Source organism: Mustela erminea, chromosome 18, assembly GCF_009829155.1.
Source record: "Mustela erminea isolate mMusErm1 chromosome 18, mMusErm1.Pri, whole genome shotgun sequence".
Taxonomy (NCBI): Eukaryota; Metazoa; Chordata; class Mammalia; order Carnivora; family Mustelidae; genus Mustela; species Mustela erminea.
In genome coordinates this window covers 9,714,610-9,733,329 of record NC_045631.1, presented here as the reverse complement: position 1 = coordinate 9,733,329, position 18,720 = coordinate 9,714,610, and the positions used below count along the sequence as shown (strand labels likewise).

Sequence of the window (18,720 nt, the reverse complement as noted above, 5' to 3'; positions counted from 1 at the left end):
AAAAGTAACAGGGGAAGACCGATACGCATTTTCTCTCTCAATCTGAAACACTAAAGACAGTTATTTTTAGGGTGACTTACTCGATTTTTACCGTTCATCCTATGACACCATAAGCATCCATGGAAAACATCTTAAAAGAAAGAGATGGTTAAATAAACACCAAACATCGGTGCATAATTAGCAGTAGGAGCTTCTAAGAAGGACTGAGATTCAGAATGTATCTAGCTTGTCCCGCTGGTTCCTGCATGGTCACCTCTGAAGCGAGCAGCATGGTGGCCCATCACTGCCAGACTCTTCTGAAATCGGCTCTAACTCTGTGTGCACAATGTATCCTGCCCTAGTGTCGGTCGCCTGCCTGTGCCACTCTCTGTGTCCTTACCGCTGCCGTGTGTCACAGCCGCAGACTGGGGGTTCTGGAGCTGTCACTGAAACGCCGAGTGTGGGAGCTGGCGGTGTAGGTTCTCGGGGTCACTGAAATACCCCTTCCAGCTCTCTTCTTGCAGATGCTTTGATACAACATCCCTAGCCCTGCCGGAAGGGGACCAGTGCTCATGGGGGTTCCTAACCTGAGCCTCAGGGGCCCCTGACACTTTCAACCTCAGTGTGGAAGCTGGCCCTCTGGGCTCCCAGCACAGCCCTTTAATGCCTTCTGTTTTCATAGCTGGCATCCTTGTCACTGGCATTGGACACAGAGCCTGGAATCACAGTGAGCTGTGTCCGCTCCCCTGCTCCCTATCCACACAGACTTGCTTTGAAAAGCGTGGACATGAACTTCCCCTAGGCCTTTAGGACCAATATGTCTCAATACTGAAAGAAATCCTTTTTTCTGTTTTTTTTGGCCTTGACTCTAAGATAGCAGAGGGAAGCTTGAGCCGCTCCGAAAATTACAGAGAAGCCTGGTTTTGTGCACCCTGGCCGTCTCCACTTCCCCAGTGCAGTCGTCTGTCAGAGAAGGTTTAGGGAGAGGAGCCCAGCAGTGGTGTCTTGAAGTCCTTGGCATGTTCTCTGTCTAAAGACCTTTGACTTCCAAAAAAAATTCAGAGGAGTAGGAATTAAAACATGCTGGTCCTGTTCTAGATAATAGTTCTTCCCCCTGGGTCAGTGGCCACTGTTAATTCTTCTGTTTGTAGCCTGAGATCGTGTTGCCTCAAGTAACTCCTTTACCAGCCTCTCCCCCCTCCATTTCTGTTTCCACAGCTCCATGGTCTCTGTCAGCTAGCAGAGCATTTGCTGGAAGAAAGACAGCCCAGCCCTTGCCATGATGGGAAACTACAGCCATTTCTATATGAAGGGGGGAATAATGTGGGAGAGAAATTACCTCTTTACAAAGAGCCAGATTGTCACCGTGTAACAGCCACTGTTTCACGACAGAGTCATGGCGATCAAGTCTCTTTCCCTTTTTTTCTACATTTTGGAATCAACTCATTGCACGATCAAAGATGATCCTTCCCTCTTTTTTCCCCCCTTCTTTCTTTTTCTCAGAAGATTCGGCAGTCTTTTGTTTGGAGCATAGATGAAGTTCTTGAAAAAGACAAAGTACAAGCATGGTGTGAAACTCACTTTTTTGTATGCAGCTAGGGTGTGCAGCGCACTGGTGAATGTGGCCCGTGCCTGTGTCTTACTTTTTGGAATTTATTTCTGTGCTTCCTCTTGAACATGGTACCTGATAATCTTGGCATTAACACTACTTACGGCAAACCAGGAAGCCGTCTGTGTCCCGTGTCCTTCTGAAGAAGCTAGCAGGTTCTGCTTCCCTTCTATCAAGTCCCGAACGAGCCCTTTCCAGCTGGGGTCTGACGTCGTTACCTCATCCGAAACAAGCCACCACTAAGTCAGGGTTGGATTTCCAGAATCTACACTGGGCTCCACGCAAACTGATGTTTGGCTGACCAAAAAGGATGTAGTCGAGCCAATTTGTTTACGTGGTGCCCGTGCCCTTGGGAATCAGACTAAAAATTAAGGAACAACTACAACCAGCGCCTCAGGAATAAAACTTAACCCAGAAACTGAAAGGCTTTGAATCCGGAAGTGGATGATTCAGAGTGGTCCAGAGTTCAGAGTGGGATGTTGAACTTGGGAAGTACATAGTTTGTTGAGATCTGCACCAAATTCAGTGGCTCCACAAGGCCCAGCCTCCCTTGGCTCTCACTCCAGGAGCAACTGTGCCCTCCAGATGGTGGCCGGTCTTCGCTACATGTCCCCAGGATGGGACAGGAGCTCCTGTCTGGTGCGAGGGCGTGAGGAACAGGAAGGCTCTTTAACGCAGGAGGACAGTTGGGCATGTCCAGCTGGAGAGCCCAGAATCCCTAGAAAAATTTCGTCTGGTGGTAGAAGAGAGGAGATGGGTGCCTCTTCCATGAAAATGGCTTTGATGCTCGCTGGCACCGTCCAATACACCTACTGGGAGCTCTTTACCTCAGACTGAGATTTTCTTGGAATGATCTCACATTCACTTGCCAGGTGTTTGCAAACGTAAATAAAAGGAAAATCACCTCCACTTCAGATACACAGCTGTACTCGCATTGAGTATCCCGATCTGTCTGTATTCTGGGTACCATTAAATATTTTTATACATAGGCATTCATGAAGTGCTAAATAAATGCATTATTATTCAGAAGAGTCTGTTGCCTGATTTGTCATCACTGGCCAAGTGTGTGCGGGGCCTTCATGTCCGTCTGTCCTGGGGTTTCTAGTGCAAGTGGTTTCAGAACTCGAAAGCCATGTCCTATAGCTAGAATCTGAGCCAGAAGCAAGCCGGACTTCTGATACGAGTTGTGGACAGGAGGCTGATTTTAAATATGAAAGTAATTTTTAAAAATGATTTCAGTCTTGGAACAAAAGAGCAAAGAGCAAAGATAACGAATTTTGCATAAATTGTTGAAGCCAAATGCCAGTGTTTCCTGAACAATCTCGTGTGGAATTTGAGGTCCCGGCTTATCTTGTCGAACTGTAAAAATAAATAGGTTACTTGATGATTTGATGTATTGGGTTTCTTCTTACTTATGAATGTTTAGGTGTCCTGGTAACAAAACAGAGGTGTTCCATGAAAAATATTCATCTTTTCCCTCTCCAGTACTCACTCTATAAGGTAATCAGTGTTCACAGTGTGTCTGTTTTTCTTTCCTCCCCCTCTACTCATACAAATGCATAGGGTTCATTTTTATGTTTTTTTATAAAATTTATAAACTATATTAACAGTGTATCATGGGCATCCTTCCAAGTCGATATTTACGAGTTTAATTCATTTAATTCATTTTTTAATTATTTTCTTTTCTTTTAAGTAGGTTCTGTGTCCAGTGTGTAGCCCAATGCAGGGCCTGGACTCACGACTCTTGAGGTCAAGACCCCTGCCCCAAGAACAAAGGTCCAACGCTTACTAACTGAGCCCCCCAAAGTGCTCCAAATTTAACTCAATTTAATAGCTGTGTGGTGTTCTAGAGGATGGATGTACCCTAGAATATTGAAATATTGTCATATTTCGTGAACATCAAGGTTATATTTTCTAGATTTTTTTTCTTCCCCAATAATGGCATAATAGCAGTCTTTACCCACATAGCATTATAGATCGTTTTTATTTTCATAGGGTGGGTTCCTAAAAGTAGGATCACTACCTTGGAGGATATGCAGCTTTGATTTTGATAGATTTACCAGGTTACTTATCTAAGACTTGTGACATTTTACTTTTTGATGAAAGTGCCTATTTATACATAGCCTTAGCTTAATTTTATAAATAGAATAAGCAAAAAATTTGCTTCGAATTTGCATTTTCCCAGGGAAATTTTTATATGTTAATCATTTACTTTTCCTCTTTTGAGAATTGCTCGTTTAGCACTTTCACTTATTTTTTCGTGGACTAATTTTTTCCTCTTCTCCATTTGTAAGTCATATCTTATCAGCAATGTGTGTTTACCCAGTACATTATGGGTCTTACGGTTTTACCATCATTCTCGTGGAAAAATTTATATTGTGACGCAGTCTGTTTATATTTTCCTTTACTGTGTCTGGGGTGTTATTTGTTTAAGATTTTCCCTCCCCTTCCCTTGCAGAAGTAGGCTGTCACCTTTTCTCTATCCGTGTCTTATCTGTTTCTCTGTCAGATGTTTGATTTGCCTTTCTTTGTTCAGACCGATATGAGGTGTGGGTCTTCTCCCGGATGGACAGCCAGCACCATGTATGGTCAAAGCCATCCTGTGTCCACTGAATCGAAATCTCACCTTTACGTTATGTATTTCCTCCGTATTCAAAGAGACTTTCCCAGTATGCCCTCCTTTCTTTTTCTCTTGAGCCTGTTCTGCTTTAAAATATTTTATTGGGATTATTAGATTGCTAATACCACTTTTCAGACTCAGCCTTTCATTGCAAACTGTCATCTTTTGTATATTTTCCTCTGTTCTTGAATTATTTTGCATTCTCCAAGCAGATGCTATCAAGCATATAATTCTGTTTCCTGTCATAAATATAAACGTCCTTTGAATACGATTATTCTCTTCATTTTAAATCATGGAATTTATGGAATATATTCGTAGGTCAGGGCACGCCTTGGAGGGGAGCAGATAATTGTCTGTCCCTTATTCTCACTTAAATGGGTGAGAGTATCAGGCCCTGACATTTGCCCAGTATCTGTGTCTGTAGGTTCTGCTTAGATCCGTGCCCACTTCTGCTGACTGTTACTAAAATCTTAAACCAGAAGGGAGGCTCTTTAAGGTAAATTTATGTTACGTATCGGAGGCACAGAAGCTCAAATAGAATACAGAGGAAGAATAGGTTCCTAGTGGGTGAAATTGATCTGTGTCCACGTCCTTTCCTGGTGAAACTGGCATGTGGGAGCCAGCATTCTTGGCTTCGTTTTGCCTGGTCATCGCCCATTTTAGGGATGTACTGTGGCTCTTCCTAATTTGCCCCTCTTTGCCACTGTCCTTTTACCTGGATGCTTGTGTTCCAAACCTTGTTTGTTTTTATGTCATCTGTATGCTTATATTGAAATTCAAAAATGAAGTTCTGAAAAACACGGCTGCCCAAGAGACAAAAGACTTAACTTTAATTTCTGTCTCACTCCAGAGCTACAGACTTCTTTTAGATTCGTTTCATGAATAAAAGTAAAAAAATTTTGGAAAAAAATTTGTGTTCCAGGAAGGGCATAGAATGAGCAAGGGTACAGAGACAGGACCTACAAGGAACAGAATTTCAGGTAGCTAGACTTGGAGTCTAAAAGTGAGGTGGGTGGAGGGGAGTCCTAGGAGAGAAGTCTGTCCAGCCCTGGAAGGGTCTAGAGCTGGGCTTTTACTCAGTTTTTCAGGAAAGAACCCTTGCAGACACATGATCGACATGACCGATCTTCCTTAATACTGATCGGCCAGTTAGGAAGGTAGCAGTGGTATAATGTGGCATTCCCCAGAGATAGTTAACTTTTGACTGCTTTGAGTTATGTACAAGAGCTCACACATTCTTGGATCAAAATAGACACAACCTCCAGGTGTCCTGTATGGTGAGGTAGGTGTGTGGAAAACTAACACCACTTGAAGACCATTCTGTGACCAAACAAGGAGACCAGTGAATTTGAGAGATTTGATAACATTTTTTAAATAAAAGGTAATTACAGACACATGTGCATATATATGTTTAAATTATAACAACAGATAGATGAGGTAAACCAGCTGTGAGCGTATGACATGGTCCTTGGGTCCAGTGGTCTGTTATTCTAAGGTATGGGCTGCTACTTCCTAGGAGCAGATTATTGGATAAAAATAAGAACAATGAAATAAATATTGATAGTATTTTTAATAACATGTTAAATCATTTTTAAGAAGAAATACCATCAGTATTGTTATTTTTTTAGATATGCCTGGTACACCTTCCAGGACACCTATGCCTTACAGACAATTTGAAAAAGGCCATGATCAAACAGAACTAGAGTTGCCACCCAGATTCACTGTTTATAATCCAGACAACCTTGTCAAGTTTTTCATCTAAAATAAGGGATAATTGGGGTGCCTGGGTGGCTCAGTGGGTTAATGCCTCTGCCTTCGGCTCAGGTCATGATCTTAGGGTCCTGATATCGAGCTCCACATTGGGCTCTCTGCTCGGCGGGGAGCCTGCTTCCCCCTCTCTCTCTCTGCCTGCCTCTCTGCCTACTTGTGATTTCTGTCTGTCAAATAAATAAATGAATAAATAAAATCTTAAAATAAGGAATAATAACAAAGATGGGGGGGGTTTTTGAAAATTAAGTTAGATACTGTTTTAAAGACACATGGTACTTACAGTGGAGTTATACACATATTTTTTGGTGTGAAAATTATCCATTATAATCACAGTTTTACATTCTGGGAGCAGATGGAGACATGCCTTACTTTTGGTGTTTTCAACACAATGCCTAAGCACAGGGCAGCTGTGTCATCTGAGATGCCCCTGGAGAAAGAGGGTCTTGTTCAGTGCTTTAGGGAAACCGAATGCACTAGACTTATGAAGGATGGTAGGTTTGTATATGGTTGTACCTTCAAAACCATGTAAACTGTGCTTCTGGGTGATTCAGGGGATTTTCAAGGCTCACTTTGACTTTCCATATGTGTGATTTGTTTTCCAGATAGACCTTCGAATCTAACATCTGTCTTTAGGAGGCAGTAGTTAGCGCAGGGACAAATCCTTTGCCAGTAGTGGTACCTTGAAGCTTTTCCTGTATTTAATGAGTTTGCTGCAATACACCTGGCTATATGCTTAACATTTCTTAATATCCTTTGTAGAATACAGAGGCTTATTCTTCCTTAGAACAGCAAAAATGAAATACTGCATTTCTTGCCAGAGTTGTTACTGGTTGATCCCGGACAACCGTAGGACAGGCGGGTGTAAAGGAGTTTCAAATCTATTTATGATGGAAGTACTGTACGAAATAAAACCAATAGCTCCTCTCTATGGCTCTTCAATCCAGGCTTTGTTTTGTGAATCCCCTTACCTGCCCTGCACACGCACACACGCTTGCACACACACTCACGCGCGAATCCCTGTTATAATGTGGAGGTTGTTTATTTCAACAGCTTCTCTGATCTGCTGAAACTGCTTGCAGAGTTTTCTCATACTGACTCTTCCTGTTCTGGCCAAGCGGACCTATCAGTTGAAACATGGTCTTTGAATATCTGAAGGCAAGAGGACTGGGAATTGGCTCTTGTCGCCTTGCTAGGTTCTTAACAGAATCCAAAGACTCCTGTTTCTCATTTGATGTATTGAATCACAGAGAAACTTGGGTAATTGACGGAAACGCTTGAGCGGGTATAGAATCCTTTTCATTAGATTTTCAAGGAATGAGATGAAAATGAATTTTTAGACAAGATCTCCCTTCGAAGGGTGCTCTGGGTTTCTGAAAGCCCTCGGTAGACGGTCCTTTAAATGGGTGAAGGTAGCCCACTTTGTTCCCGACTTTACTTGGAATGGCTGGTCCGGAAACTAGTTTTGTTTTGTTTTGCTTTGTTTTTCCTGCTTGTACCTAACCTGATTTTATTCTCTTTCTGCATCTTCCACACCTGATTTTACATTGCATAACACACCAGGGAGAATACAAAAAAAAAAAAACCCAACTCATTCAATTAAAAAAATTCTTTTTCAAACCCGGCCTCCTACCAGTTTCTGAAATTCCTGATATTTCTTTCAAAGAAGTCATCAGTGTCTTGGGTTTTTGTTTGTTTGTTTGTTTTTCACTCCAAAGAAGGGGCTGCAGAGACAAAAGTATGTTTTAAGTTCTGCTTCACTTAAACGTTTTCTGTGCACATTGATCACAGAGCAACGGAAGCTTCGAGAATTAAGGGCAAGTAAATCCAGCCACCGAAGCTTATGAGAACTCATTCCAAAAAAATAGTAAATAAATATTTTAAACTTCCACTGACCTTATTAAAACACACAGCCAAAAATACTCCGAGCCATTCTCATAAATTAGTCATCTTCTTGCAAAACAGCTGGTGGCAGTTTGCTGTAATAAAAGAGCAGAAATCAGAAGACTGGGAGATCCTGCCTTGGCTCCTTCACAGGGAGATTAAATGACATGCTAACATGTCCCTGATGAGGAGGACATGCATGAGAGGACTGAACCAGATGACTGGTCGAAGTTAGAATCCATAGGAAGAGCTTACCGGAAATGTTTGGGTGAGACTAGAAGCTTCACCTCCCGCAGCGCTGCAGGATTTGCTAAAGGACTGTTAGGGTTTCCTCTCCGAGGACAGATGATGTCTGAGTCGGGATTCTGTTGCACAGAGCGGACCACTGTCTACTTGACCTAAGCAAAAGGGCCTTAAATAGCTTGCAGGGTTGTTGGGAGGGCTGGAGCAGCAGACTCTAGGCTGAATTTCCAGGAACAGCTCCCAAAGCCACAGCACAGAACCCGGTTATCAGCAGGAGGTGGGGAGGGAGCCTTAGCATCAGGATGTCAGCTGGACAGCTACCCTTTCCATTAGCAACAGGAAATGCTCTATGCCCCGCCTCCTGCCCCTGATCCAGGTCTCAGTCCTTGTCTTTGTGTGGGGTAGAATCTAAATCTAAGCTCCTAGGTACAGGGGAGTCCTGAGAGGACACCTTTCCAACCTCTGTGTGCCAAATGGGGGTTGGAATATAGCTTCTGAGAAGCCAATCTGTTATATCCACCCTGGACGATATAGCTAAATATGTATAATAAATAACATTATAATGCGTGTGTGTGTGTGTATGTATATATATATATTTACAATATGCAGAGTAAAAGTACATCCCATTTTTTAGAACTAATGTATGTCAAGGGGCGCCTGGGTGTCTCAGTGGGTTAAGCCTCTGCCTTCGGCTCAGGTCATGATCCCAGGGTCCCAGAATCAAGCCCCACATCAGGCTCTCTGCTCAGTGGGGAGCGTGCTCCACTCCCCTCCCCACCGTCTGCCTCTCTGCCTATTTATGCTCTCTATCAAATAAATAAATAAAATCTTAAAAATATAGAATTAATGTCAAGTCACTCTGCCTCTAAAAATAACTATTTCTGGCCATTCCCAAGAAAACACCTCTGTGAAAATTGAGAGCAAGCCCTATATTATTTCCTGAAGAGGGATTTAAAATTGGGGGTCCTCCTTTCAGATTTAGGTCTGTCGTTATCTGTGTCTCCCCTCACCCCCCATGGGAACCCTCCGCCTTCTCAATTGGATATGCTCTTTACCGTGCAGACCCGTGAACGAAGAGTCGGAACCACCCGGGGTTGAGGCTCCCGGCCGCTGGCATGGCGTCTACGTGAGCAGGACGTCTCCGACGCCATTGGAATCTGCGACCACTGTTAAGTCCCTCATCAAGTCATTCGACTTGGGACGGCCAGGTATTTCATCATTTCGTCTCATGAGCAGAACTCCCATGCAGACCATGGCCCCATGTATCAAGCCTGTCTCTACTCCAACACTGGCCCCGAGGGGATGCAACCACAGGGTCTCAGTCTAGATCATTCCACGCGGAGCCACTGTACCCCAGATACTTGCTGCAGCCCAGCGGACAGTCCAGGAAGACGACAGTGAGGAGTCTGGCTCACGTGTAACAAAACCTCCTCTTTCTCTCCACCTCTCCCGTAGCTTTAATTCCAGACTTGCCACCTTCCTTTTCTGCCTCTGTGTCCATTAAACTCAGGTCACAACCACTTCCCTCTTAGCTGGGCCAACCAGAGGCTTCGTTTCCTAGGAAACAAGGTGTTGAGTCTGTGCAGTTGGCTGTCTAGCAGGACCCCTGGCCTTCCCCACCTCCCCTCTTAGACTTTTCTCTGCCTGGTCTTGTGTGTGACCACCTGTGCTGACCTGTCATTCCTGGTCTTGATACATTCCCAGCTTTTTCTAGAAACATCTCTCTGGCTCACCGATTCACCTTTTTTCACTGTTAACTATACATATGAGAAAAACGCACATCCATACACACAAAAATATAGTAAATAAAGGAAACCGAGTACACCTCTGTCCAAAATAGCAGTGTATTTCTTCTCTTGACCACAGCAGTTATGCCTGTTGTGTAGAGAGACTGAAGTCATAGCTAATGCTAGGACATACCTGGTGGTCTTTGCTAAAAGAGTTCATAGCTCAGATTAAGACAAGACCACGAATATTAAAAGATGCAAAAGCCCAGTTACTACATTCAGTCCATGAAGACGGGAAGTGAGTTAATAATAATAGTTGGTGCACGAACTTTCCTGTTCCTTCTTACCGTAGATACCTCATCATGTGTGTTTTCTGTCCCCTGGGGTCCCACCTCTTAAGACCATTCAGTTGACTGCCCCCCCCCACCCAGTTCAACACTAGTCCAGAGGAAAGAGAACAGAGTAAATGTAATCTGTTATAAGCAGTATGGGATGGTTTTATAAGAACAAATTAGGAACTACTCTTTGCTACTTGGAACTGAAACTACATAGAAATGTTCCCATTTCTTTTCTTGGCAGGTGGAGCCGGACAGAATATTTCTGTCCATAAAGCCCCCAGAAGTCCCCTGAGTGGGATTCCAGTAAGGACCGCTCCCGCCGCTGCTGTCTCCCCAATGCAGGTATTTTGAGGGTCTTGGATGTGTGGGTGGTGGTCCAGGCCACGAGGGTCCATGATGCTGGCTCATGCTCAGGAAACAGGAAGTGAAAACCACTTGGTGTATTTTTGAGGCATATTGAACATCATTTTTAATAAACCATGAATAGTAATAGCGAAACTTCCATTGAAAAATTGCGATTTTGATGGGTGCCTGGGTGGCTCAGTCAGTTAAGTGTCTCCCTTTGGCACAGGTCATGATCTCTGGGTCCTGGGTTCGAGCCCCGCATCACGCTCTCTGTGCAGTAGGGAATCTGCTTCTCCCTCTGCCTCTGCTCTACCCTCCCTCCTCCCCCTGTGGCTTGTGCATGCTAGTGCTCTCTCTCTCTCTCTTCCTCCCTCTCTCAAATAAATACATAAAATCTTTTTTAAAAAAATTACAGTTTGAGGCTTAAGTTCTGAGAGAGACACCGTATAAACCTTATACGATTTGTTAATGACATTTTGTTCCCCATAAGATACATCTGAAGTTTTCAGTTCAATGAAGATTATAATTTTTACCAGAGGTGGATATTGAACTAGATATTTTTCTCAAGGAAGTGTTTTATTTTGTTTTTAAAGCACCCCAGAGAGAGAAAATGTTTACGATTTATAAATTCTTAGAGTTCACTGGGCAATCTGTGTCACCTTTGACATATTCTGAAGGTTCTAGACCAGAGCTTCTTGGCCTCTTGGCATTTTCTTTTCTTTTTTTTATTTTAAGATTTTATTTTATTATTATTATTTTTTAAGATGAGTGTTCTTTTTCTTTTTTTTCTTTTTTTTTTTTTTAAGATTTTATTTATTTATTTGACAGAGAGAGATGACAAGCAGGCAGAGAGAGAGGAGAAAGCAGGCTCCCTGCTGAGCAGAGAGCCCGATGCGGGGCTCGATCCCAGGACCCTGAGATCATGACCTGAGCCGAAGGCAGTGGCTTAACCCACTGAGCCACCCAGGCGCCCCAAGATTTTATTTTTAAGTAATCTCCACACCCAACCTGGGAGCTCACAACCCCTAGATCAAGAGTCGCACGCTCCAGTGACAGAGCCAACCAGGCGCCCCTCTTGGCATTTTCTAAGACCGAGACTTTCCATGTTATAATAACATTCAGCAGCTCCTGCTGAGCCAAGGACAATGTCATTCACAAGTACCCTTTTTTGGTGTCCTTAGCAGCCAGTGTATGTTGTTTGGGGTTTTTTTTGTTTTTTTGTTTTTCTGTTTTTTTTTTTTTTTTTGGACATTGAGATAGATCACAAGTAAGCAGAGAGGCAGACAGAAAGAGGGGGAAGCAGACTCCCCACTGAGCAGAGAGCCCCATGTGGGACTCGATCCCAGGACCCTGCAATCATGACCTGAGTCAAAGGCAGAGGCTTAACCCACTGAGCCACCCAGGCATGTCCCCCTCCCCTTATTTTTAAGATTTTATTCATTTATGACAGAGAGACACAGTGAGAGAGAGATCACAAGTACAGGAGAGCCGGAGAGGGAGAAGCAGGCTTCCTGCCAAGCAGGGAGCCCCATGCGGGGTTCAATCCCAGGACTTTGGGACCATGACCTGAGCCAAAGGTAGACACCTAATGACTGAGCCACCCTGGCACCCCTGTTGTTTGGGATCTTTTCAATTTTTCTTTTTCTTTCTTTTTTTTTTTTTTTTTAACTTTTTGCCCTGGAAGATACCTTGTACTTCTTCTTATGTAAAACCAAGTAAAGCAATTACTTATATTCTAATAATCACTGAGTTTTTTAATGAAACTGAAACAGATCATGCTTCATTTTGACTTAAATTCGTTGAGCTACACACACAAGGTTGCTGACAAAACATTTAACAGCTGGCTTCTTGCCAGGGAGTAGAAGCTTGGGTTTGTATTCCAATTGTCGTATTTCTAGAAAACAGGTGGAATAAGTGTAAGTAACTCCAGTCATCGTGGGAAGACTAATAAATAGGAAGCAGAGAGTTTTGAGTATTTATTACTTTTGCTTATAATATAATTTTATCTTAATAGGGGCCGTGTTGAAAACTAGCTTGCAAAATTCCTGAAGATTTAATAATTGGCCCTTGTGATTCATGTATAAAGTAAAGCACACACCTTTTAAATATATACAGCTTGAATGTTTCTGTATACACACACCCATATACCTAACACCAAGATAAAGCATCTTCATTGAATCAGTAAGGCCCTCTCCTGCCACCACCCAGTGGGTAATCTATTTTTTTTTTATATTTATTTATTTATTTATTTGATAGAAAGAGATCACAAGTAGGCAGAGAGACAGGCAGAGAGAGGGGGAAGAAGCAGGGTCCCTGCCGAGCAGAGAGCCCGATGTGGGGCTCGATCCCAGGACCCTGAGATCATGACCTGAGCCGAAGGCAGAGGCTTTAACCCACTGAGCCACCCAGGTGCCCCCCAGTGGGTAATCTATTAATGTAGCCATCATTCTGACCTCTGTTAACCTTAGATTACTGTCATACTGCTCTAGTCACTTGAAAAGAGAATGCGTTAGGGACACCAGAGTGGCTCAGTCAGTTAAGCCTCTGCCTTCAGCTAAGGTCATGATCCCAGAGTCCTGGGATCGAACTTCATGTCAGGCTCCCTGCTCAGCGGGGAGCCTGCTTCTCCCTCGATTCTCTGCTCATGGTCTCTTCTGGCTATCTCTGTCTCTCTCCCTCAAATAAATAAATCTCAAAAAAAAAAAAAAAGAGAGAGAGAAAGAATGAGTTAAGAACTCTCTCTTGCTCCCTAGCCCCAGAAATAACCACTGTTTATGGCTTGTTGTGTATCCTAGGTGTTTTTCTTTCATAAAATGTGTGTGTGTGTAGGGAGGAAGAGAAAGTTTCATAAATTGGATTACACTGCACATTGTTCAGACATGGACTCATTTTACTTGTCATTGGAATGTAGTCCCTGAGGGCACGGATTTTTTTTTTTTTAAAGAGAGAGAGTGGGCGCATGTGTGCACATGTGAGCAGGGGGAGAGGCGGGAGAGGGAAAGAGAGAGGGAATCTTAAACAAACTCTACATCCAGCACAGAGAGAGGTTTTGCTTGCTATTATACCTCTTGTCTGCAACAGTGGCTGGCACACAGTCATATCACAGTAGAAGCTCAATAAATATTTGTTGAATGAATGAAGGAATATACCAGAGACATCTTCAACTGTCAGTGTTTGGAGAAATAATGCATTCTTCTTAAAGGCTGTGTGGCATGTGGTGATCTGTTTAAGCACTCCTCTGTTGATGCACCTTCCTGCAAAAACAGTACAGGGAAATTCCTTCCACGGGTTTCGCCCACTTAAGAAGTTCTTCCCGCAGGAGAACGTATCAATCACCCTTAGCTTCCAGATACCGGAAATCACTCTAGCCCATCCCATCCCGCAGAAAGGAATTGAATACAGGGAGAGCTCTGGTGCCCAGTGCGCTTCCAGGAAAGGTTCCCAAAACATCTCAAAGTTGCCGGTGAAAGGAACTTCTATTTCTGGCAAGTCTTTCTCTAAGGGCTTGCCTAGAACTACTGCTTCTGTCAAAACACAGCAGCCACTTTAGGCTCCCGCTGCCACAGATGTGGTCCCGCCCAACCTGACAGTACCGTCCTCCCAGATTTGTTCAGGATTTCCTTCTTTTTAAGACTGATTAATATTCCATTGTGCATACAGACTGCATTTTTTTTTTTTATCCCATTCATCTGTCCATGGACGGGTAGTTTGTTCTGAGCTCTTGGCTATTGTGAGTAATGCTGCCAGGAACATGGGCGTGCAAAACATCTCTTCTGGATTTTGTTTTCAGTTGTTTGGGGTATAGGCCCAGAAGTGGGACTACCGGGTGGTACAGGAGCTCTATTTTTAATTTTTTGAAGAACATCCCTACTATTTTCTATAGTGGATGCACCATTTTCCATTCTCGCCAGCGGTGCACAAAAATTCCAATTTTTCCACATTTTTGCTAACACTTGTCATTCTCTCTCTCTCTCATTTTTTTAAAATAATGACCGTCCGAACAGGTGTGAGGTGATATATCACTGTGGTTTTGATTTGCACTTCCCCAGTGATGAGTGATACTGAGCATGTTTCCATATATCTGTTGGCTGGTAAAAATCCATGTTTTTACCCACCCCCTAGAATATACATAGAATTTTCCAGGAAGGTACTCACAAAGCTGATTAATAATGATTACGTCCCCCCCACCCCCGGGGCACCTGGGTGGCTCAGTTGGCTAAGCATCTGCCTTTGGCTTAGGTCATGATCTCGGATCAGAGCCCCAAGGCGGAGATGGCGGGGGGGGGGGGGGGGGGGGGGGGATCCCTGCTCAGCAGGGAGTCTGCTTCTCCCTCTCCCGACCCCACCCCTCATCAAATGAATAAATACATTCTTTTTTAAAAAAAAAGATTGAAAAAATAAATTGTTTTAAAAGCTAACACTGGTGATTCCTATGAGCTTGAGAACTGTTGCATGGACGCGTGCACACACACACCATGTTTACGTATCAGGTGTTAACAAGCTCACCATGCTGGTGTGCCCTTTGGTTTTTTAGAGGCATTCAACGTACAGCAGTGTTCGGCCGGCCAGCAAAGGTGTGACTCAGCGATTGGATCTTCCAGACCTTCCCCTCTCAGGTAATACCTTAAGGAGCAAACACTTTGGGGATGCCTGTGTGGTTCAGTTAGTTAAGGGTCTGCCTTTGGCTCAGGTCCTTATCCCAGAGTCCTGGGATCAAGCCCCACGTCCTTACAGGGCTCTTTGCTCAGCAGGGAGTCTGCTTCTCCCTCTTCCTCTGCTCCTCCCTCCTGCTTGTGCTCTCTCTGTCTTTCTCTCTTTCTGACAAATAAATGAATAAACTCTTAAAAAAAAAAAAAAAAACAGGGGCACCTGGGTGGCTCAGTGGGTTAAGCCTCTGCCTTCAGCTCGGGTAATGATCTCAGGGTTCTGGGATCGAGCCGCACATCAGGCTCTCTGCTCAGCGAGGAGTCTGCTTACCCATCTCTTTCTGCCTGCCTCTCTGCCTACTTGTGATCTCTCTCTCTCTCTGTCAAATACATAAATAAAATTTGTTAAGAATTAAAAATTTAAAAATTTAAAAAACAGCAAATATGTTTGACCTCTTATTTTGTGAGGTTTACTTTTCTTCTTTGCCTGAAACCGAGCTTAGAAAAATAGTTGATGGCATTTATTCCAAACAATTTAAGACTCTGTGTTCTGGATGTTAGATCCTACTTCCTGCCACTGTACTTCTCAGTGTACATCTGTTCGGGAGAGATGTCTAGCTTTGGGGAGTTTTTTGTTTGTTTTTTTATGGAATCTCAAGAGAATATCTTAACCATCTTTAGAAGTAACTATTTTTAGAAAAAAAAAATCTTATCTGATTCTGAAGGTCTCTTTGCTTCCACAATTCCTAAAATATGCCTCTTTCATGCTGTCTTTGCCTTTGAATGTGGGCTTCTTCCTGTTGTTACTCTGGTCTTTTTTAAAATCCGGACCCTGCTGGTGACACCGTGGTTGGAATCCACAATCGTCCCTGTTGCTTTGTCACTCCCGCGCCTCGAGTGCTGATGGCCAGTGTGAAGCCGCAGTTATAGAGTGGGGCACACAGGGGTGGGCTTGTCTCTTGGCCCCATCATTCTACCTCCCAGGGCTGTGGTTTCCTCATCTCTGGGTTGGAAATAGTGCTGTCTCCCTCAGAGGTTCACTCCAGGGGCTGAGTGAACGCAGCTGGCTCTGGGCTGAGCAGAAGGGGTGACCTTGACCTTAGCTTCTGTTCCCTTTCTGCTCAGTTCACCTGTGAGAGCAGACATTAGCAGAAGGGTAAGCATGTCCCAAGTATATGCCTCAGAAATATATGTGTAGGACTCTGTGTCCTTACTGTAAAGCCACAGAACAGATGAGAAGAACACTAAACAAATTATTTACTGGTGCCTCTAGCAGGGCAAGAAAGCCAGAAATCCGGACTGCGTAGATAGAAAGCTCTGGGACCAGGGTGGGATTTTTTTCTGATTCTTTCTACCATGCTGCCTTCTGGTAACAAGCAGGGGATTGCTCTGATCAGCAATGTCATAAAGAAGTGATAAAAGCTTATCATATGAGGACTTGAAGTCAGAATAATGACTCCGAGGAAGAAGGAAATGCTAGGGACGCCTGGGTGGCTCAGTGGGTTAAGCCTCTGCCTTCAGCTCAGGTCATGATCTCAGGGTTCTGGGATCGAGCCGCGCATCAGGCTCTCTGCTCAGCGGGGAGCCTGGTTACCCATCTCTCTCTGCCTGCCTCTCTGCCTACTTGTGATCTCTCTGTGTGTTAAATAAATAAAGAAGGAAATACTGTCTAAAGACAGGAGAATAAGAGAAAAAAAAAAAAAAAACAGAAAAGGTGAGTGAAGCCAGTAGAGCAGGCTCTTTTTTCTGTGCAGACTAGTTCCCCTTTCCTAGAAATGGAAGGGAGGTCAAAACAGAATATTGGAAACCCTCCTGATTTGCATTCTCTACACTTGCTCTGTAGTGGAAAATCGGGGATAACTTGGTTACGGGCACAGTGATGTATTCCTAGGCAAGCTTATTTTTGTTTTGTTTTGTTTTTGTAATTGTGGCTAAAATACCCGTAACACAAAACATACCATTTTAACCATGTCTTTAAGTACCACATGAGCTTTTGGTCACAATATTTGTGTCTTCTCTGTCCCTCCCACATTGCCTTTTGTGCGAAGAAGCCGTCATTTTAATTGACAAGCTAAATCTGGCGCTCAAACCCTAGTAGTTCTTGCCCCAAAGTAAACCATTCCTTGTCAGTGCCCCCGCCTTTGCCCCACCAGACACCTGTCTACGCGGATGATTCTATTTACTGTACTAAAAAAGGGTTACGCGGTAAAAACTGCTTGCTCGGGTTAACCTTGCCAGCTTTGAGGTCATCAGAAGCTGCCGAAAGGAGATTAATGCACTGTTTTTGTTGTTCTCTTTAGTGATGTAAGCACTGTTTTTCCTCTCCTCTTCCAAGCTCATTAGCCTCACTCCCCACTTTCCTACCCATAATTGGTGGCTCTTAGCCATACAAGCAATGTTTTCTTCCATGACTATTTACGGTGTCATAGGAGGCGACCGTGGGTTCAGCCTGGTCACAGAGGCCTGTTGTGTGGCATTGAGCAAGCCACCCTTGTTCTCTGAGCTCCTGTTGCCTTTGTCAGTATAAACCAGATACTCTCAATGTTTTCTCCGGATCTGTGCTCTGGTGGTCCTTCAGGAAATACCATCTAGAGGATTCTGCTTGTTTCATTAACCTGTTTTAACTCCTAATAGAACAGCAGAAAGGAGTCTTTAAAGAATTTATATTTGCTTATTTTTAGCCAGCCAGACCCTAGGACTGGAATGGCTTTTTTTTCTTGTAAAATCGTTACCGTTCTTGGTACCCAGCTTTTTGCCTGCTGCCACCTGTGACTTGAAAATCCCACTGGGTATCTTCCAGCCAGCTCTCTCTCTCTCAGATGCCTGTCAGTTCAAAGTGCTTTACTGGGAGCAGGGCTGGCTCTGAGGGGGTAGGACCTGTGCCGAGGGTGCAGAAGGGCTTTGGTTCATGGCTCCAAGGGTGCCATCTTGAAATTCTTCATAATTTTTGAATGAGGGGCTAATTTGGCATTAGTCTCTGTGAATAATGTAGTCAGTCCTGCCTGGAGAATCCTTTCTAGAAAAGGCCATGTCCCGATGTGCGTTTTTTTACTTAACTCTATAAACTTAAATTTATTATATATTTATACTTAGGAATCCAATGAGAATTCTGTTGTATTTGAGAAAAAGGTGTGGTGACCAGTCAAATTTCTCTTCTAGGTGAATTTTCTCTTCTAGGAATAGGTGACTATGTTGTTCTCCACACAGATCTTTTAAAGGGAAGGGGTGAGGACCTGAAACCAGACCCTTATCTCCGGAAGAGCCCCTCGCTGGAGTCCCTGAGCAGACCCCCTTCTCTGGGCTTCGGGAACACGAGGCTGCTGAGTGCGTCCACTGGGGGCTTGAAACCGCAGAGCAAACTCAGGTATCATGTTTACACAGTGAGACCTCACTGGGTTGGTGGCCTTGTAATCTTCCTTCTGTTTCACTGCCTGTGGTCAGTTTACTTGTATGTGTATTTTTCCTTAATGAAAACAACCGGACACAGAATGTGCCTTCAGCATGGGAAGTGGGCCCTGGACAGCAGGACCATGCAAAGTGAAATAGGGCCATGAAACCAGAG

The 18,720-nt window shown here is 43.8% G+C and overlaps 1 protein-coding gene and 1 long non-coding RNA gene across 7 annotated transcripts in view; one reads left to right on the top strand and one right to left on the bottom strand.

Annotated features, from left to right (window-relative positions):
* The window catches only part of SPECC1 (sperm antigen with calponin homology and coiled-coil domains 1), a 285,593-nt gene that overhangs the window by 192,290 nt on the left and 74,583 nt on the right, over positions 1–18,720 (top strand). For 5 of the 6 annotated variants that reach the window (XM_032320263.1, XM_032320264.1, XM_032320262.1 and 2 more), the window contains 4 exons: positions 9,165–9,310; positions 10,409–10,509; positions 15,047–15,128; positions 18,366–18,522. In XM_032320263.1, the coding sequence (XP_032176154.1) occupies positions 9,165–9,310; positions 10,409–10,509; positions 15,047–15,128; positions 18,366–18,522 (486 nt within the window). Of the gene's footprint in view, positions 1–1,197; positions 2,685–9,164; positions 9,311–10,408; positions 10,510–15,046; positions 15,129–18,365; positions 18,523–18,720 lie in introns of those variants that run through there. The other variant, XM_032320267.1, reaches the window with a different exon arrangement.
* Positions 5,317–8,426, bottom strand: LOC116577279. Its single transcript, XR_004280476.1, has 3 exons — positions 8,115–8,426; positions 7,609–7,954; positions 5,317–5,720 (listed from the first exon to the last, which is right to left on the bottom strand). It is a non-coding gene; the product is annotated as an uncharacterized LOC116577279 (long non-coding RNA).